We start from the raw sequence: 22,389 nt of genomic DNA on the forward strand, positions 1-22,389 counted from the left end.
AATAAAAAATCTGCTTCACTAATTTCTGCTCTCGTAAAAGCCTGGGTTCTGCACGTTAACAATAGAAACTTATCTCCTAAAATGGATCAATTGAAAGTGTGGGTTCACAGCTCCAAAACAGATGTGTTGTTCATTACTGAGACGTGGTTAAGAAAGAGTGTTTTGAATACTGATGTTCACCTTTCTGGTTATAACCTTTTTCGGCAAGACAGATCTTCCAAAGGTGGTGGATTGGCAATCTTTACCAAGGATCACCTTCAGTGCTCAGTTGTCTCCACCAAGTCTGTCCCCAAACAATTTGATTTGCTGGTTTTAAACATTAAACTTTCAAATAAGTCATTGTTGACTGTTGCTGGGTGCTATTGTCCTCCATCAGCACAGGCCTGTACCCTACCTGCCCTAAGCTCTCTCCTGGCCCCTTACACTAAGTTTGAATTTGTCCTGCTAGGTGACCTAAACTGGGACATGCTTAAACCACCTGACCAAGTCCTAAAGCAATGGGACTCCCTAAATCTTTCTCAGATTATTACCAATCCCACAAGGTATGACTCCAAACACCCAGAAAAGGCTACTCTCCTCAATGTTATCTTCACAAATAATCCTGATAGGTATCAGTCTTTTCTGTAATGATCTTAGTGATCACTGTTTTACATTCTGTGTTCGTAGTGGCTGCCTAGTAAAACAACCTGTCCTGATTTCACATAGACGCTTGCTAAAAAAACTTGAATTAGCAAGCCTTCCTTCATGAACTGGCCTCTGTAAAATAGTATAGAATCAGTTCGATCCCCTCTGTCAAAGACTTTTGGATCTTCTTTTTTGATATTATCAGTGGTGTTGTTAACTTCTTATGGGCAGGTGGGACGGTGGCGTCTTATCTGAGGACAGTGTCCCGCATACAAAACCATGAAAATCATATTTCAACCAGGCAGGTGCGACACGAAAGTCAGAAATAGCAATATAATAAATGACTTACCTTTGATAATCTTCTTCTGTTGGCACTCCAAAAGGTCCCAGTTACATCACAAATGGTAATTTTGTTTGATAATGTGCTTCTATATATCATAAAAACTCAGTTTAGCTGGAGAGCTTCGGTCAATAATCCACCCAGTTTCCCTCCATCAAAATGAATCCCAAACATTACTAATAAACTTTTCCAAAAAAGTCAAACAACGTTTATAATCAAACCTTAGGTACCCCTATACGCAAATAAATACAATTTAAGATAGAGAATTGTTATTGTCTTTACCAGAGAAAAATACTAAAGAACGCGCTCTTATTCATACGCTTGGAAACACTACAGCCAAAATGGGAGCCACCTAGAAAAACTACAATTTCTGGCTCATTTTTCCAAAAACCAGCCTGAAACTCATTCTAAAGACTGTTGACATCTAGTGGAAGCCCTAGGAACTGCAATCTGGGAGGACTTTGCCTTATAATAAAAGTGACAGCCACTGAAAATAATTGTAGGCTGAATTGTTTTTGGGGGGGGGGGTTTGTCCTTGGGGTTTCGCCTGCCATATCAGTTCTGACATTATTTTAACAGTTTTAGAAGCTTTAGAGTGTTTTCTATCTCAATCGACCAAATATATGCATATCCTAGCTTCTGGGCCTGAGTAACAGGCAGTTTACTTTGGGCATGCTTTTCATCCGGACGTGAAAATACTTCCCCCTACCCAAGAGAGATTAACAAACACGCCCCCATGAAGAAAATAACCATAAAAAAACAGTTTCAACCCCTGGTTTGACCATGATCTTGCAGAGTTACTCCACCTCAAGAATTGCATTTGGAGAAAGGCTCGGCACACACATACTCAAGCTGACTGGCTATCGTACAGGCAAATGAGAAATAAGTGCACTCAGGCTATCCGGATGGCCAAAGTTAGTTACTTTAAGGAGCAGTTCTAACCCCAAGAAGTTCAAGAAAACGGTTAAAGACCTGGAGAATAAACCCTCCTCCTCACAGCTGCCCATGTCCCTTAATGTTGATGATGTGGTTGTTACTGACAAGAAGCACATGGCTGAGATCTTTAATCACCACTTCATTAAGTCAGGATTCCTATTTGACTCAGCCATGCCTCCTTGCCAGTCCAACATTTCCTCATCTCCCACCCCTTCCAAAGCGACTATCCCTGATGCTTCTCCTACTCTTTTTCCCTGCAGGCAGTGACTGAATCCGAGGTGCTAAATGAGCTCCTTAAACTTGACCCCAAAAAACCATCTGGGTCAGATGGTTTAGAGCCGTTCTTCTTTAAGGTTGCTGCCCCTATCGTCACCAAGCCTGTCTCTCCTTTCTGGGGAGGTTCTTATTGCTTGGAAGGAAGCCACAATTTTTCCTTTATTTAAAAGGGGAGATCAAGCTGATACTAACTGTTATAGGCCTATTTCTATTTTGCCCTGTTTAGCAAAAGTGTTGGAAAACCTTGTCAATAATCAACTTACTGGCTTTCTTGATGTCTATAGTATTCTCTCTGGTATGCAATCTGGTTTCTGCTCAGGTTATGGATGTGCCACTGCAACCTTAAAGGTCCTCAATTATGTCACAATTGCCCTTGATTCTAAGCAATATTGTGCTGCTATTTTTATTGACTTGGCCAAAGCTTTTGATACGGTAGACCATTCTATTCTTGTGGGCCGGCTAAGGAGTATTGGAGTCTGAGGGGTCTTTAGCCTGGTTTGCTAACTACCTCTCTCAAAGTGTGCAGTGTATAAAGTCAGAAAATCTGCTGTCTCAGCCACTGCCTGTCACCAAGGGAGTACCCCAAGGCTCGATCCTAGGCCCCACTCTCTTCTCAGTGAATGTCAAGAACATAGCTCAGGCAGTAGGAAGCTCTCTCATTAATTTATATGCAGATGATACAGTCTTATACTCAGCTGGCCCCTCCCGGATTTAGTCCTAAATGCTCTACAACAAATCTTTCTTAGTGTCCAACAAGCTTTCTCTAACCTCAACCTTGTACTGAACACCTCCAAAACAAAGTTCTTGTGGTTTGGTAAGAAGAATGCCCCTCTTCCCATGGGTGTTATTTCAACCCCTGAGGGTTTAGAGCTTGAGGTAGTCACCTCATTCAAGTACTTGGGAGTATGTCTAGACGGTACACTGTTTTTCTCTCAGCACATATCAAAGCTGCAAGCTAAAGTTAAATCTAGACTTGGTTTCCTCTATCGTAATCGCTTCCTCTTTCACCCCAGCTGCCAAACTAATCCTGATTCAGATGACAATCCTACCCATGCTAGATTACGGAGACATAATTTATAGATTGGCAGGTAAGGGTGCTCTCGAGCGGCTAGACGTTCTTTACCATTCGGCAAGAAGATTTGCCACCATCACTCATTCATATATTTTTTTATGTACATATTCTTATTCATTCCTTTACACTTGTGTGTATTAGGTAGTTGTGAAATTGTTAGGTTAGATTACTCGTTGGACATTACTGCATTGTCGGAAATAGAAGCACAAGCAATTCACTCCACTCGCATTAACATCTGCAAACCATGTGTATGTGACAAATACAATTTGTTTTGATTTGACCATGTTTTGTGCTGCTATCATGTTGTTGTTATGTTTGTGTTGCTACCATGCTGTGTTGTCATTAGAGGTCGACCGATTAATCGGAATGGCCAATTAATTAGGGCCGATTTTAAGTTTTCATAACAAACGGAAATCGGTATATTTGGACACCGATTTTGCCGATTTTAAAATATTTTTTAACACCTTTATTTAACTAGGCAAGTCAGTTAAAAGAACACATTCTTATTTTACATGACGGCCTAGGAACGGTGGGTTAACTGCCTTGTTCAGGGGCAGAACGACAGATTTTTACCTTGTCAGCTCCGGGATTCAATCTTGCAACCTTACAGATAACTAGTCCAACGCTCTGACCACCTGCCTCTCATTGCACTCCACGAGGAGCCTGCCTGTTACGCAAATACATTAAGAAGCCAAGGCAAGTTGCTTACTAGCATTAAACTTATCTTATAAAAAACAATCAATCAATCAATCATAATCACTAGTTAAACTAGGAATATCATCAACCATTTGTAGTTATCTAGCGTGTCCTGCGTTGCATATAATCGATAAGATGCGCATTCGTGAAAAAGAACTGTCGTTGCTCCAACGTGTACCTAACCATAAACACCAATGCCTTTCTTAAAATCAATACACAGAAGTATATATTTTTAAACCTGCATATTTAGCTAAAAGAAATCCAGGTTAGCAGGCAATATTAACCAGGCGAAATTGTGTCACTTCTCTTGCGTTCATTGCACGCAGAGTCAGGGTATATGCAACAGTTTGGGCAGCCTGGCTCATTGCGAACTAATTTGCCAGAATTTTACGTAATTATGACATAACATTGAAGGTTGTACAATGTAACAGGAATATTTAGACGTATGGATGCCACCCGTTAGATAAAATACGTAACGGTTCCATATTTCACTGAAATAAACATTTTGTTTTCAAAATGATAGTTTCCAGATTCGACCATATTAATGACCAAAGGCTCGTATTTCTGTGTGTTATTATGTTATAATTAAGTCTGTGTCACGCCCTGACCTTAGTATTCTTTGTTTTCTTTATTATTTCGGTTAGGTCAGGGTGTGACATGGGTGATGTGTGCTTTTGTCTTATTCTAGGGTGTTTGCACTGTCTAGGGGTTTTTGTAGATTTATGGGGTTGTTTTCATCTAGGTGTTTGTGTTGGTCTATGGTTGCCTAGATTGGTTCTCAATTAGAGGCAGGTGTTTATCGTTGTCTCTGATTGGGAACCATATTTAGGCAGCCATCTCCTTTGGATATTTCGTGGGTTATTGTCTATGTTATGTTGCACGTTGGCACATTGTTTATATAGCGGTCACGGTCATCTTATCGTTTTGTTGTTTTGTTTAAGTGTTCTTCCTGAAATAAAGAAGAATGTATTCTAACCACGCTGCGCTTTGGTCCCCATACGACGATCGTGACACTATGACTTGATAGAGCAGTCTGACTGAGCGATGGTAGGCACCAGCAGGCCCGTAAGCATTCATTCAAACAGCACTTTTGTGCGTTTTGCCAGCAGCTCTTCGCAATGCTTCAAGCATTGTGCTGTTTATGACTTCAAGCCTATCAACTCCCGAGATTAGGCTGGTGTAACCGATGTGAAATGGCTAGCTAGTTAGCGGGGTGCGCACTAATAGCGTTTCAAACGTCACTCGCTCTGAGACTTGGAGTAGTTGTTCCCCTTGCGATGGGTAATGATGCTTCGAGGGTGGCTGTTGACGATGTGTTCCTGGTTCGAGCCCAAGTAGGGGCGAGGAGGGGGACGGAAGCTATCCTGTTACACTGGCAATACTAAAGTGTCTATAAGAACATCCAATAGTCAAAGGTATATGAAATACAAATGGTATAGAGAGAAATAGTCCTATAAAAACTATATTAACTACAACCTAAAACCTCTTACCTTGGAATATTGAAGTCTCATGTTAAAAGGAACCACCAACTTTCATATGTTCTCATGTTCTGAGCAAGGAACTTAAACGTTAGCATTTTTACATGGCATATACTGCACTTTTACTTTCTTCTCCAACACTTAGTTTTTTTTCCAACAAAATTGAACATGTTTCATTATTTTTTTCGAGGCTAAATAGATTTTTATTGATGTATTATATTAAGTAAAAATAAGTGTTCATCCAGTATTGGATAATACGATACCAATAATCGTTATCGGTGTTGAAAAATCATAATCGGTCGACCTCTAGTTGTCTTGTGTTGCTGCCTTGCTATGTTGTTGTCTTAGGTCTCTCTTTATGTAGTGTTGTGTTGTCTCTCTTGTTGTGATGTGTGTTTTGTCCTATATTTATATTGTTTATATTTATTAATTTTATTATCCCAGGCCCCTGTCCCCGCAGAAGGCCTTTTGTCTTTTGGTAGGCCGTCATTGTAAATAAGAATTTGCTCTTAACTGACTTGGCAAGTTAAATAAATGTAAAAAAAATAATAATAATTAAATCAATGATATCATCCATTTTGTCATAAAGAAGACGCTGATAGACGGTCATCTATAGGGACATTAACCCCTTCTTTCCCTAAATGGTCTACAGTGTAAATCCATTGTTCTTACACTGTGAAGGGCCTTTATTAAAGTGTCCTATAAACCCTATTCCCTACATAGTACACTACTTCTGATCAGGGACCTATGGGTTTTAGTACAAATATAGGGCTTAGAGTCCCCCCCCCCCAAACGCACACACACACACACTGGAATGTCTGGAAGGAGACTGTGATGTTATGTACACAAGTAACAGACCATAACAAGTGAAAACACACACACACACACACACACACACACACACACACACACACACACACCCCTACACCATACTCATACACACACCCCTACACACACATAGTGTTCCGCACCTGTGAGGCTCGTTCTGAGCCGGCAAGGTCGATCATGAAGAGGCGTGCGAAGCGGACTTCCTGTAGAAGGTCTCGACAGCGGCTCGTCTGCCTGACCGACACCTGCAGCACGGCATGGGACCGGGACGAAGTCTGGTTGGCTGCCGTGGGCTCCTGGGTACGCTGCTTATTACCCTTCATCAGCAGATCCATGATCTGGCAGGAACACAGTCATAAAGCTCTATGTATCTCTAATATGAAGTGCTTGTAGATGTGTTATGTAGGCTTCATAATATACAATATACGTATTTAGATAACAATGTATAGTTTGTATTTACAGTATCAGTCAAAAGTTTGGACACACCTACTTATTCAAAGCTGATGACAGCTTTGCACACTCTTGGCATTCTTTCAACCAGCTTCATGAGGTAGTCACCTGGAATGCATTTCAATTAACGAGTGTGCATTGTTAAAAGTTCACTCTTGGGGGGCAAAAAAGTATTTAGTCATCCACTAATTGTGCAAGTTCTCGCAATTAAAAAGATGAGAGAGACCTGTAAATTTCATCATAGGTACACTTCAACTATGACAGACAAAATGACAACAAAAAAAATATCCAGAAATCACATTGTAGGATTTTTAAAAATGTATTTGCAAATTATGGTGGAAAATAAGTATTTGGTCAAGAACAAAAGTTTCTCAATACTTTGTTATATACACTTTTAAAAATGTATTTGCAAATTATGGTGGAAAATAAGTATTTGGTCAATAACAAAAGTTTATCTCAATACTTTGTTATATACCCTTTGTTGGCAATGACAGAGGTCAAATGTTTTCTGTAAGTCTTCACAAGGTTTTCACACACTGTTGCTGGTATTTTGGCCCATTCCTCCATGCAGATCTCCTCTAGAGCAGTGATGTTTTGGGGCTGTTGCTGGCCAACACAGACTTTGAACTCCCTCCAAAGATTTTCTATGGGGTTGAGATCTGGAGACTGGCTAGTCCACTCCAGGACCTTGAAATGCTTCTTACGAAGCCACTCCTTCGCTGCCCGGGCGGTGTGTTTGGGATCATTGTCATGCTGAAAGACCCAGCCACGTTTCATCTTCAATGCCCTTGCTGATGTAAGGTGGTTTTCACTCAAAATCTCACGATACATGGCCCCATTCATTCTTTCCTTTACACAAATCAGTCGCCCTGGTCCCGTTGCAGAAAAACAGCCCCAAAGCATGATGTTTCCACCCCCATGCTTCACAGTAGGTATGGTGTTCTTTGGATGCAACTCAGCATTCTTTGTCCTACAAACACAACGAGTTGAGTTTTTACCAAAAAGTTATATTTTGGTTTCATCTGACATTCTCCCAATCTTCTTCTGGATCATCCAAATGCTCTCTAGCAAACTTCAGATGGGCATGGACATGTACTGGCTTAAGCAGGGGGACACATCTGGCACTGCAGGATTTGTGTCCCTGGCGGCGTAGTGTGTTACTGATGGTAGGCTTTGTTACTTTGGTCCCAGCTGCAGGTCATTCACTAGGTCCCCCCGTGTGGTTCTGGAATATTTGCTCACCGTTCTTGTGATCATTTTGACCCCACGGTGTGAGATCTTGCGTGGAGCCCCAGATCGAGGGAGATTATCAGTGGTCTTGTACATCTTCCATTTCCTAATAATTGCTCCCACAGTTGATTTCTTCAAACCAAGCTGCTTACCTATTGCAGATTCAGTCTTCCCAGCCTGGTGCAGGTCTACAATTTTGTTTCTGGTGTCCTTTGACAGCTCTTTGGTCTTAGCCATAGTGGAGTTTGTAGTGTGACTGTTCGAGATTGTGGACAGGTGTCTTTTATACTGATAACAAGTTCAAACAGGTGCCATTAATACAGGTAACGAGCGGAGGACAGAGGAGCCTCTTAAAGAAGAAGTTCTGGTTCAATTGTGCATCGCCCCACGGACCTCCCGGTTGCGGCTGTTTACGACAGAGCCTGGGCGCGAACCCATAGCCTCTGGTGGCACAGCTGGCACTGCAGTACAGCGCCCTTAACCACTGCGCCACCCGGGAGGCCTAAAAATTCATTCTTAATGTGTTTGAGCCAATCAGATGTGTTATGACAAGGTAGGGTTGGAATACAGAAGATAGCCCTATTTGGTAAAAGACCAAGTCTATAATATGGCAAGAACAGCTCGAATAAGCAAAGAGAAATGACAGTCCATCATAACTTTAAGACATGAAGGTCAGTCAATCCGGAACATTTGAAGAACTTTGAACGTTTCTTCAAGTGCAGTCGCAAAAACCATCAAGGGCTATGATGAAACTGGCTCTCATGAGGACCACCACAGGAAAGGAAGACCCAGAGTAACCCCTGCTGCAGAGGATAAGTTAATTTGAGTTAACTGCACCTCAGATTGCAGCCCAAATAAAATGCTTTACAGAGTTCAAGTAACAGTTCAACTGTTCAGATGAGGCTGCATGAATCAGGTCTTCATGGTCAAATTACTACAAAGAAACCACTACTAAAGGAGACCAATAAGAAGAAGAGACTTGCTTGGGCCAAGAAACACAAGCAATGGACATTAGACCGGTGGAAATCTGGCCTTTGGTCTGATGAGTCCAAATGTGAGATTTTTGGTTCCAACTGCCCTGCTTTTGTAAGATGTAGAGTGGGTGAACGGATGCTCTCCACATGTGTGGGCCCCACCGTGAAGCATGGAGGAGGAGGTGTGATTGTGCTTTGCATGTAAGGGCTATTTGACCAAGAAGGAGAGTGATGGAGTGCTGCATCAGATGACCTGGTCCTCCACAATCACCTGACCTCAACCCAATTGAGATGGTTTGGGATGATTTTGACGGCAGTGTGAAGGAAAAGCAGCCAACAAGTGCTCAGCATATCTTTTTATTTATTTATTTTTCACCTTTATTTAACCAGGTAGGCTAGTTGAGAACAAGTTCTCATTTGCAACTGCGACCTGGCCAAGATAAAGAGTTCCACATGGAATAAACAAAACATAGTCAATAATACAGTAGAACAAAAGAAAACAACAAGTCTACATACAGTGAGTGTAAATGAGGTAAGAAAAGGGACTTAATGCAGTAAATAGGCCATGGTGGCAAAGTAATTACAATATAGCAATTAAACACTGGAATGGTAGATGTGCAGAAGATGAATGTGCAAGTAGAGATACTGGGGTGCAAAGGAGCAAGATTAAAAAAAATACAGTATGGGGATGAGGTACAGTAGGTAGATAGATGGGCTGTTTACAGATGGGCTATGTACAGGTGCAGTGATCTGTGAGATCTGATCTGTGATCTGTGAGCTCTGACAGCTGGTGCTTAAAGCTAGTGAGGGAGATATGAGTCTCCAGCTTCAGAGATTTTTGCAGTTCGTTCCAGTCATTGGCAGCAGAGAACTGGAAGGAAAGACGACCAAAGGAGGAATTGGCTTTGGAGGTGACCAGTGAGATATACCTGCTGGAGCACGTGCTACGAGTGGGTGCTGCTATGGTGACCAGTGAGCTGAGATAAGGCGGGGCTTTACCTAGCAGAGACTTGTAGATAACCTGTAGCCAGTGAGTTTGGCGATGAGTATGAAGCGAGGGCCAACCAACGAGAGTGTACAGGTCGCAATGGTGTGTAGTGTATGGGGCTTTGGTGACAAAACGGATGGCACTGTGGTAGACTGCATCCAGTTTGTTGAGTAGAGTGTTGGAGGCTATTTTATAGATGACATCACCGAAGTCGAGAATCGGTAGGATGATCAGGTTTATGAGGGTATGTTTGGCAGCATGAGTGAAGGATGCTTTGTTGCGATATATGTGGGAACTCGTTCAAGGCTATTGGAAAAGCATTCCTAATGAAACTGGTTGAGAGAATGCCAACAGTGTGCAAAGCTGTCATCAAGGCAAAGGGTGGCTACTTTGAAGAATCTAAAATCAAAAATATATTTTGATATGTTTAACACTTTTAGGTTACTACATGATTCGGTTACCATATGTGATTTTGATGTCTTCACTATTATTAAAAAATGTAGAAAATAGTAAAAATAAAGAAAAAACTTTGAATGAATAGGTGTGTCCAAACATTTGACTGGTACTGTATGTGTTTTATGTAAAGTGTGTGATCAAATCAAATATTATATGTCACATGTGCTGAATACAACAGTTGTAGACTTTATCGTGAAATGCTTGCTTACAAGCTCTTTGATCTTGTAAAGCATGGAGTTAGCATGGCCAGACGTGACCTCTCACCTCTCGGGCGTTGATAGTGCAGACCTCTGTGATGCCAGCCACCTGGATCTCTCCTTTAGAATCCTCTCTCAGGTCCAGGAACCCAGAGGATGGGTTGAGAAGGTCCCGGATCATCTCGTTGTAGATCTGGGAACAGGGAATGGGTCATTAGCTTCCAAATCACATCTCAGAAGCTCAACATCCAAGGAATTCTTATATTGAAGGACTTATTATATCCAAGAAATGATTATACTCTTAAGAATGTAAATTACATTGTATTATATATTGTAGAATAGCTTGTAGAAGAGCTTGTAGAATAATAGTGTGCAGAATAATAGCTTGTAGGAGAATAGCTTGTCAAAAAACAGCTTGTCGAAGAATAGACTGCAGAATAGCTTCTAGAAAAATAGCTTGTAGAAAAATAGCTTGTAGAATAGCTTGTAGTAGAATAGCTTGTAATAGAATAGCTTGTAATAGCATAGCTTGCAGAATAGCTTGAAGATGAATAGCTTTTAGAATAGCTTGAAGAAGAATAGCTTGTAGAATAGCTCATAGAATAGCTTGTTGTAGAAAAGATTGTAGAAAATAGCTTGTGGAATAGCTTGTTGAATAGCTGGAGTAGAATGGCGAGTAGTAGAATAGCTTGGAGAGTAATTAGATTGTAGAATAGCTTGTAGTAGAATAGCTTGTAGTAGAATAGCTTGAAGAATAGTAGCTTACAGATCAGCTTGTAGTTGAACAGCTTGTAGTAGAATAGCTTGTAGAATAACTTGTAGTAGAATAGCTTGTAGAATATCTTGTAGGAAAATAGCTTATAGAAAAATAGCTTGTATAATAGCTTGAAGAAGAATAGCTTGTACAATAGCTTGCAGAAGAAAAGCTTGTAGAATAGCTTGTAGAATTATTTAAATTAAAAAATATATATTTGACCTTTATTTAACTAGGCAAGCCAGTTAAGAATACATTTTTATTTTCAATGACTGCCTAGGAACAGTGGGTTAACTGCCTTGGAATAGCTTGTAGTAGAGTAGCTTGTAGAATAATTGCTTGTAGTAGAATAGCATTTAGAATAGCTTTGTAGAATAGCTTAAAGAAGAATAGCTTGTAGAAAAGCTTATAGAATAACTTGTAGTAGAATAGCTTGTAGAATAATAGCTTGAAGTAGAATAGCTTGTAGAATAACTTGTAGTAGAATAACTTCTAGTAGAATAGCTTGAATAATAACTTGTAGTTGAATAGCTTGTTGAATAATTTGTAGTATAATAGTTTGAAGTAGAATAGCCGATAGAATAGCTCATAGAATAGCTTGTTGTAGAATAGCCTGTAGTAGAACAGCTTGTAGAATAATAGCTTGTAGAATAGCTAGTAGTTGAATAGCTCATAGAATAGCTTGTTGTAGAATAGCTTGTAGAAGAATAGCTTTTGGAATAGCTTGTTGAATAGCTTGAGTAGAATAGCTTGGGGAATAATAGATTGTAGAATATATTGTAGAATAGCTTGTAGCAGAATAGCTAGTAGTAGAATAGCTTGAAGAATAATAGCTTGCAGAACAGCTTGTAGTAGAATAACTTGTAGTAGAATAGCTTGTAGAATAACTTGTAGTAGAATAGCTTGAAGAATAACTTGTAGTATAGCTTGTAGAATAGTTGTAATAGTTTGTAGAATAAAATCTTGTAGAATAGGCTGCAGAATAACTATTAGAAGAATAGCTTGTAGAATAGCTTGTAGAAAAGAGTGTAGAAGAATAGCTTGTAGAATAGCTAGTAGAATAATAGCTTGTAGAATAGCTAGTAGAAGAAAAGCTTGAAAAATAAGATTTTGTAGAATAATAGCTTACTGAAAAGCATATAGAATAGCTTGTAATATAATAGCTTGTAATATAATAGCTTGTGGAAGAATAGCTTGTAATATAAAGCTTATAGAATAAAAGCTTGTAGAATAGTTTGTAGAATAATAGCGTATATAATAGCTTGTACTAGAATAGCTTATAGAATGGCTTGTAGAATAATAGCTCATAGAATAGCTTGTTGTGCAATAGCATGTAGAATAATAGGTTATAGAATAGCTTGTAGAATAATAGGTCATAGAATAGCTTGTAGAATAATAGCTGGTAGAACAGATTGCAGAATAATAGCTTGTATAATAGCTTGTAGTATAATATCTTGAAGAAGAATAGCTTGCAGAATAGCTTGTAGAAGAATAGCTTGTAGAATAGTTTGTTAATAGCTTGTAGAATAAAAGCTTGTAAAATAGCTTGTAGTTGAATAGCTTGTAGTAGAATAGCTTGCAGAATAACCTGAAGTAGAATAGCTTGTAGAATAACTTGTAGTAGAATAGCTTGCGGTAGAATAGCTTGTAGTTGAATAGCTTTTAGAATAGCTTTTAGAATAGCTTGTTGACAAATATCTTGTAGAATTATAGCTTGTAGTAGAATAGCTTGTAGTGGAATACCTTGTGTTAGATATAGCTTGCAGAATAGCTTGAAGAATAGCTTGTAGTAGAATAGCTTGCAGTAGAATAGCTTGTAGAGTAGCTTGTAGAAGAATTGTTTGTAGAATAGCTTGTAGAATAACTATTAGAAGAATATCTTGTAGAATATCTTGCAGAAAAGAGTGTAGAAGAATAGCTTGAAGAAGAATAGTTTGTAGAATAATAGCTTGTTGAATAGCTTATATAATAGCTTGTAATAGAATAGCATGTAGAATAATAGCTTGTAGTAGAATAGCTTGTAGAATAATAGCTGTAGAATAGCTTGTAGAATAACAGCTTGTAGAATAATAGCTTATATAATAGCTTGTACTAGAGTAGCTTGAAGTAGAATAGATTGTATAATAGCTTGTGGTAGAATAGCTTGCAGAATAGCTTGTAGTAGAATAGCTTGTAGAATAATAGCTTATAGAATATATTGTAGTAGAACAGTTTCTAGAATAATAGCTTGTAGTAGAACAGCTTGTAGAATAATAGCTTGTAAAATAGATTGCAGAATAATAGCTTGTAGAATAGCTTGTAGTTTAATAGCGTGGCCCTCCAAATACACCTCCGCTGTCTTCAACCAGGATCTCAGCGATCACTGCCTCATTGCCTGTATCCGCTACGGAGCCGCAGTCAAACGACCACCCCTCATCACTGTCAAACGCTCCCTAAAACACTTCTGTGAGCAGGCCTTTCTAATTGACCTGGCCCGGGTATCCTGGAAGAACATTGACCTCATCCCGTCAGTTGAGGATGCCTGGTCATTCTTTAAAAGTAACTTCCTCAGCATTTTAGATAAGCATGCTCCGTTCAAAAAATGCAGAACTAAGAACAGATATAGCCCTTGGTTCACTCCAGACCTGACTGCCCTCGACCAGCACAAAAACACCCTGTGGCGGACTGCAATAGCATCGAATAGTCCCCGCGATATGCAACTGTTCAGGGAAGTCAGGAACCAATACACACAGTCAGTCAGGAAAGCTAAGGCCAGCTTCTTCAGGCAGAAATTTGCATCCTGTAGCTCCAACTCCAAAAAGTTCTGGGACACTGTGAAGTCCATGGAGAACAAGAGCACCTCCTCCCAGCTGCCCACTGCACTGAGGCTAGGTAACACGGTCACCACCGATAAATCCATGATTATTGAAAACTTCAACAAGCATTTCTCAATGGCTGGCCATGCCTTCCGCCTGGCTACTCCAACCTCGGCCAACAGCTCCGCCCCCCCCGCAGCTACCCGCCCAAGCCTCTCCAGGTTCTCCTTTACCCAAATCCAGATAGCAGATGTTCTGAAAGAGCTGCAAAACCTGGACCCGTACAAATCAGCTGGGCTTGACAATCTGGAACCCTCTATTTCTGAAACTATCCGCCGCCATTGTCGCAACCCCTATTACCAGCCTGTTCAACCTCTCTTTCATATCGTCTGAGATCCCCAAGGATTGGAAAGCTGCCGCAGTCATCCCCCTCTTCAAAGGGGGAGACACCCTGGACCCAAACTGCTACAGACCTATATCCATCCTGCCCTGCCTATCTAAGGTCTTCGAAAGCCAAGTCAACAAACAGGTCACTGAACATCTCGAATCCCACCGTACCTTCTCCGCTGTGCAATCTGGTTTCCGAGCCGGTCACGGGTGCACCTCAGCCACGCTCAAGGTACTAAACGATATCATAACCGCCATCGATAAAAGACAGTACTGTGCAGCCGTCTTCATCGACCTTGCCAAGGCTTTCGACTCTGTCAATCACCATATTCTTATCGGCAGACTCAGTAGCCTTGGTTTATCGGATGACTGCCTTGCCTGGTTCACCAATTACTTTGCAGACAGAGTTCAGTGTGTCAAATCGGAAGGCATGCTGTCCGGTCCTCTGACAGACTCTATGGGGGTGCCACAGGGTTGAATCCTGGGGCCGACTCTTTTCTCTGTATATATCAATGATGTTGCTCTTACTGCGGGCGATTCCCTGATCCACCTCTACGCAGACGACACCATTCTGTATACTTCTGGCCCATCCTTGGACACTGTGCTATCTAACCTCCAAACGAGCTTCAATGCCATACAACACTCCTTCCGTGGCCTCCAACTGCTCTTAAACGCTAGTAAAACCAAATGCATGCTTTTCAACCGTTCGCTGCCTGCACCTGCACGCCTGACCAGCATCACCACCCTGGATGGTTCCGACCTAGAATATGTGGACATCTATAAGTACCTAGGTGTCTGGCTAGACTGTAAACTCTCCTTCCAGACTCATTTCAAACATCTCCAATCGAAAATCAAGTCAAGAGTTGGCTTTCTATTCCGCAACAAAGCCTCCTTCACTCACGCTGCCAAACTTACCCTAGTAAAACTGACTATCCTACCGATCCTCGACTTCGGCGATGTCATCTACAAAATTGCTTCCAACACTCTACTCAGCAAACTGGATGCAGTTTATCACAGTGCCATCCGCTTTGTCACTAAAGCACCTTATACCACCCACCACTGCGACTTGTATGCTCTAGTCGGCTGGCCCTCGCTACATATTCGTCGCCAGACCCACTGGCTCCAGGTCATCTACAAGTCCATGCTAGGTAAAGCTCCGCCTTATCTCAGTTCACTGGTCACGATGGCAACACCCATCCGTAGCACGCGCTCCAGCAGGTGTATCTCACTGATCATCCCTAAAGCCAACACCTCATTTGGCCGCCTTTCGTTCCAGTTCTCTGCTGCCTGTGACTGGAACGAATTGCAAAAATCGCTGAAGTTGGAGACTTTTATCTCCCTCACAAACTTCAAACATCTGCTATCTGAGCAGCTAACCGATCGCTGCAGCTGTACATAGTCTATCGGTAAATAGCCCACCCATTTTTACCTACCTCATCCCCATACTGTTTTTATTTATTTACTTTTCTGCTCTTTTGCACACCAATATCTCTACCTGTACATGACCATCTGATCATTTATCACTCCAGTGTTAATCTGCAAAATTGTAATTATTCGCCTACCTCCTCATACCTTTTGCACACAATGCATATAGACTCCCCTTTCTTTTCTACTGTGTTATTGACTTGTTAATTGTTTACTCCATGTGTAACTCTGTGTTGTCTGTTCACACTGCTATGCTTTATCTTGGCCAGGTCGCAGTTGCAAATGAGAACTTGTTCTCAACTAGCCTACCTGGTTAAATAATGGTGAAAAAAAATACAAAAATAAAAAGCTTGTAGAATAGCTTGTAGTGGAATATCTTGTAGAATAATAGCTTATAGAATAGCTTGTGGAAAAAAAGCTTATAGAATAACTTATAGAATAGCTTGTAGAGTTTGCTTGTAGAATAATAGCTTATAGAATATCTTGTAGTAGAACAGTTTCTAGAATAATAGCCTATAGTAGAACAGCTTGTAGAATAATAGCTTGTAGAATAACTTGTAGTAGAATAGCTTCTGGTAGAATAGCTTGTAGAATAGCTTGTAGAAGAATAGCTTGTAGGATAATAGCATGTAGAATAGCTTGCAGAATAGCTTGAAGACGAATAGCTTGTAGAAGAATAGCTCGTAGGTGAATAGCTCGTAGAATAACTTCTAGAAGAATAGCTTATAGAATAGCTAGTAGAAGAATAGCTTGTAGAAAATAGTGTAGAAGAATAGCTTGTAGAATAATAGCTTGTAGAATAGCTTGTAGAGAAACGCGTAGAAGAATAGCTTGTAGAAAAGGTTGTAGAAGAATAGCTTGAAGAATAATAGTTTGTAGAATAATAGCTTGTAGAATAATAGCTTATATAATACCTTATAGAATAGCTCGTAGAATAACAGCTTGTAGAATAATAGCTTATATAATAGCTTGCACTAAAATAGCTTGTAGTAGAATAGCTTATATAATAGCTTGTAATAAAATAGCTTGTAATAAAATAGCTTGTAGTAGAATAGCTTGTCGTAGAATAGCTTGTAGTAGAATAGCTTGTAGTAGAATAGCTTGTAGTAGAATAGCTTGTAGAAGAATAGCTTGTAAAATAATAGCTTATAGAATAGCTTACAGAATAGCTTGTAGAATAATAGCTTGTAGTAGAATAGCTTGTAGAAAAATAGCTTGTAGAATAATTGCTTATATAATAGCTAGTTCTAGAATAGCTTGTCGTAGAATAGCTTGTAGAATAGCGTGTATTTGAATAGCTTGTAGAAAAGCTTGTAAAATAACTTGTAAATGAATAGCTTATAGAATAGCTTTTAGAAAAATAGTTTGCAGAAGAATAGCTTATAGAATAGCTTGTAGAATATAGTTTGTAGAATATCATATATAACAGCTTACAGAATAGCTTGTAGTAGAACAGCTTGTAGAATAATAGCTCATAGAATAGCTTGTAGAATAATAGCTTATAGAATAGCTTGTAGAAGAATAGCTTATAGAATAGCTTGTAGATAAATAAATTATAGAATAGCTTGTAGAATAATAGCTTATAGAATAGCTCGTAGAATAACAGCTTGTAGAATAATAGCTTATATAATAGCTTATATAATAGCTTGCACTAAAATAGCTTGTAGAAGAATAGCTTCTAAAATAATAGCTTATAGAATAGCTTACAGAATAGCTTGTAGAATAATAGCTTGTAGTAGAATAGCTTGTAGAAAAATAGCTTGTAGAATAGCTTGTAGAATAATTGCTTATATAATAGCTATTTCTAGAATAGCTTGTCGTAGAATAGCTTGTAGAATAGCGTGTATTTGAATAGCTTGTAGAAAAGCTTGTAAAATAACTTGTAAATGAATAGCTTATAGAATAGCTTTTAGAAAAATAGTTTGCAGAAGAATAGCTTATAGAATAGCTTGTAGAATAATAGTTTGTAGAATATCTTATATAACAGCTTACAGAATAGATTGTAGTAGAACAGCTTGTAGAATAATAGCTCATAGAATAGCTTGTAGAATAATAGCTTATAGAATAGCTTGTAGAAGAATAGCTTATAGAATAGCTTGTAGATAAATAAATTATAGAATAGCTTGTAGAATAATAGCTTATAGAATAGCTTATAGAATAGCTCGTAGAATAACAGCTTGTAGAATAATAGCTTATATAATAGCTTGCACTAAAATAGCTTGTAGAAGAATAGCTTGTAAAATAATAGCTTATAGAATAGCTTACAGAATAGCTTGTAGAATAATAGCTTGTAGTAGAATAGCTTGTAGAAAAATAGCTTGTAGAATAGCTTGTAGAATAATTGCTTATATAATAGCTAGTTCTAGAATAGCTAGTCGTAGAATAGATTGTAGAATAGCGTGTATTTGAATAGCTTGTAGAATAGCTTGTAAAATAACTTGTAAATGAATAGCTTATAGAATGGCTTTTAGAAAAATAGTTTGCAGAAGAATAGCTTATAGAATAGCTTACAGTATAGCTTGTAGAATAATAGTTTGTAGAATATCTTATATAATAGCTTACAGAATAGCTTGTAGTAGAACAGCTTGTAGAAGAATAGCTTATAGAATAGCTTACAGAATAGCTTGTAGATAAATACATTATAGAATACCTTGTAGAATAATAGCTTACAGAATAGATTATAGAATAGTTTGTAGTTGAATCATAAGATAGCAAGTGTCAAACTTCAAATCAATGGCATTATGTAATTTCTATGTCTTATGCATTCTGTAATCAATGTTAATTTCTTCCAAACACAAGGACACTGGCTGTTGCTCATTCTACTCTAGAAATATTTCTCTGCTTGACGTCTTTCTTTCCATTTTTGGTATTTTTAATAAAGAGCTGTCTATCATCTGTCTTTTTCTGTCTTTCTGCCTAAATGAAGAAAGGATGAACAACTTAGAGTGAATCTCTTCATGCGTCACTGTTTGCTTAGAAGGAACACATTTATGTTATCAACCAAAATCATGAAGATTGCTACCATCGCATCACTACTTGTCAAGGTTTCTTTGATTGTTCTTGGAGAGAAATGGGGAATTAATCATACAAAATAAGCACAATGTTAAGCATGCCGACAAAATGAACCCCTTTCAAATACAGACAAAGCAGTGTAAATCAATCTGAATTAAAGAGATTGGGAATCAATGTGATATGTGGTACAAGAATGGATGCTGTTGTAATCTGTTTTGAGGCTCTCTCAAACAGATGGACATCCTTTTTAGGTTCCAATATCAAGGGCTTTGACATTGTGCATATATATATATATACACAAACACACACACACACACACACAGTGGGGCAAAAAAGTATTTAGTCAGCCACCAATTGTGCAAGTTCTTCCACTTAAAAAGATTAGAGAGGCCTGTAATTTTCATCATAGGTACACTTCAACTATGACAGACAAAATTAGAAAAAAAATCCAGAAAATTACATTGTAGGATTTTTTATGAATTTATTTGCAAATTATGGTGGAAAATAAGTATTTGGTCACCTACAAACAAGCAAGATTTCTGGCTCTCACAGACCTGTAACTTCTTCTTTAAGAGGCTCCTCTGTCCTCCACTCGTTACCTGTATTAATGGCACCTGTTTGAACTTGTTATCAGTATAAAAGACACCTGTCCACAACCTCAAACAGTCACACTCCAAACTCCACTATGGCCAAGACCAAAGAGCTGTCAAAGGACACTAGAAACAAAATTGTAGACCTGCACCAGGCTGAGAGGACTGAATCTGCAATAGGTAAGCAGCTTGGTTTGAAGAAATCAACTGTGGGAGCAATTATTAGGAAATGGAAGACGTACAAGACCACTGATAATCTCCCTCGATCTGGGGCTCCACGCAAGATCTCACCCCGTGGGGTCAAAATGATCACAAGAACGGTGAGCAAAAATCCCAGAACCACACGGGGGGACCTAGTGAATGACCTGCAGAGAGCTGGGACCAAAGTAACAAAGCCTACCATCAGTAACACACTACGCCGCCAGGGACACAAATCCTGCAGTGCCAGACGTGTCCCCCTGCTTAAGCCAGTACATGTCCAGGCCCGTCTGAAGTTTGCTAGAGAGCATTTGGATGATCCAGAAGAAGGTTGGGAGAATGTCAGATGAAACCAAAATATAACTTTTTGGTAAAAACTCAACTCGTCGTGTTTGTAGGACAAAGAATGCTGAGTTGCATCCAAAGAACACCATACCTACTGTGAAGCATGGGGGTGGAAACATCATGCTTTGCGGCTGTTTTTCTGCAACGGGACCAGGACGACTGATCCGTGTAAAGGAAAGAATGAATGTATTGTGAGATTTTGAGTGAAAACCTCCTTATATCAGCAAGGGCATTGAAGAAAAAACGTGGCTGGGTCTTTCAGCATGACAATGATCCCAAACACACCGCCCAGGCAACGAAGGAGTGGCTTCGTAAGAAGCATTTCAAGGTCCTGGAGTGGCCTAGCCAGTCTCCAGATCTCAACCCCATAGAAAATCTTTGGAGGGAGTTGAAAGTCCGTGTTGCTCAGCAACAGCCCCAAAACATCACTGCTCTAGAGGAGATCTGCATGGAGGAATGGGCCAAAATACCAGCAACAGTGTGTGAAAACCTTGTGAAGACTTACAGAAAACGTTTGATCTCTGTCATTGCCAACAAAGGGTATATAACAAAGTATTGAGATAAGTATTTGGTCAATAACAAAAGTTTATTTTCCACCATAATCTGCAAATAAATTCATAAAAAATCCTACAATGTGATTTTCTGGATTTTTTTTTCTAATTTTGCCTGTCATAGTTGAAGTGTACCTATGATGAAAATTACAGGCCTCTCAACTTTTTAAGTGGGAGAACTTGCACAATTGGTGGCTGACTAAATACTTTTTTGCCCCACTATATATATATATAAATGGCTCTGTTGGTAGTTTGTAGCATAACAATCAGTGTCAATATCTGACTAGTCCACACAGGACCACAGACATGGACCGACCACTATCTTTTATCAGAACTTTATTATCCAATCACACGGCCACACAGATAATCTCTCAGCCAACGAGACGCAAGAAACCACTCTACAAACAAGTCTATCATTGTCTAATTCCCAGCAAACACAGCCACTATTGACCTCAGTCAGTTGTTATATTGTTTTAGTCTTGTCAGAAGTGGTTGTCATAGTTTGTTGACACTTTCATCTACATGACTATCACCCCGAACCATTGAATAAAGAGAAACACAGTTGTGGTTCTAAATTAGTAAACTATTTGGTGACTACATCACTGTTGGTGACCTTAGCTGAACTGAAAGCCTTCTGGGTCATATATATATATATATATATATATATATATATATATATATATATATATATATATATATATATATATATATACACAGTGCCTTGCGAAAGTATTCGGCCCCCTTGAACTTTGCGACCTTTTGCCACATTTCAGGCTTCAAACATAAAGATTTAAAACTGTATTTTTTTGTGAGGAATCAACAACAAGTGGGACACAATCATGAAGTGGAATGACATTTATTGGATATTTCAAACTTTTTTAACAAATCAAAAACTGAAAAATTGGGCGTGCAAAATTATTGAGCCCCCTTAAGTTAATACTTTGTAGCGCCACCTTTTGCTGCGATTACAGCTGTAAGTCGCTTGGGGTATGTCTCTTTCAGTTTTGCACATCGAGAGACTGACATTTTTTCCCATTCCTCCTTGCAAAACAGCTCGAGCTCAGTGAGGTTGGATGGAGAGCATTTGTGAACAGCAGTTTTCAGTTCTTTCCACAGATTCTCGATTGGATTCAGGTCTGGACTTTGACTTGGCCATTCTAACACCTGGATATGTTCATTTTTGAACCATTCCATTGTAGATTTTGCTTTATGTTTTGGATCATTGTCTTGTTGGAAGACAAATCTCCGTCCCAGTCTCAGGTCTTTTGCAGACTCCATCAGGTTTTCTTCCAGAATGGTCCTGTATTTGGCTCCATCCATCTTCCCATCAATTTTAACCATCTTCCCTGTCCCTGCTGAAGAAAAGCAGGCCCAAACCATGATGCTACCACCACCATGTTTGACAGTGGGGATGGTGTGTTCAGGGTGATGAGCTGTGTTGCTTTTACGCCAAACATAACGTTTTGCATTGTTGCCAAAAAGTTCAATTTTGGTTTCATCTGACCAGAGCACCTTCTTCCACATGTTTGGTGTGTCTCCCAGGTGGCTTGTGGCAAGCTTTAAACGACACTTTTTAGGGATATCTTTAAGAAATGGCTTTCTTCTTGCCACTCTTCCATAAAGGCCAGATTTGTGCAATATACGACTGATTGTTGTCCTATGGACAGAGTCTCCCACCTCAGCTGTAGATCTCTGCAGTTCATCCAGAGTGATCATGGGCCTCTTGGCTGCATCTCTGATCAGTCTTCTCCTTGTATGAGCTGAAAGTTTAGAGGGACGGCCAGGTC

The 22,389-nt window shown here is 39.4% G+C and overlaps 1 protein-coding gene across 2 annotated transcripts in view; it reads right to left on the reverse strand.

Annotated features, from left to right (window-relative positions):
- LOC112261344 (kinesin-like protein KIF19) overlaps positions 1 to 22,389 on the reverse strand; it is a 79,234-nt gene that overhangs the window by 13,323 nt on the left and 43,522 nt on the right. For both annotated transcript variants that reach the window (XM_042307403.1, XM_042307404.1), the window contains exons 5-6: positions 10,613 to 10,738; positions 6,394 to 6,588 (exon numbers count right to left, since the gene is read on the reverse strand). In XM_042307403.1, coding sequence (XP_042163337.1) covers positions 6,394 to 6,588; positions 10,613 to 10,738 — 321 coding nt within the window. The remainder of the gene's footprint in view (positions 1 to 6,393; positions 6,589 to 10,612; positions 10,739 to 22,389) is intronic.

The sequence above is a fragment of the Oncorhynchus tshawytscha genome, linkage group LG27 (genome assembly GCF_018296145.1).
Source record: "Oncorhynchus tshawytscha isolate Ot180627B linkage group LG27, Otsh_v2.0, whole genome shotgun sequence".
NCBI lineage: Eukaryota > Metazoa > Chordata > Actinopteri > Salmoniformes > Salmonidae > Oncorhynchus > Oncorhynchus tshawytscha.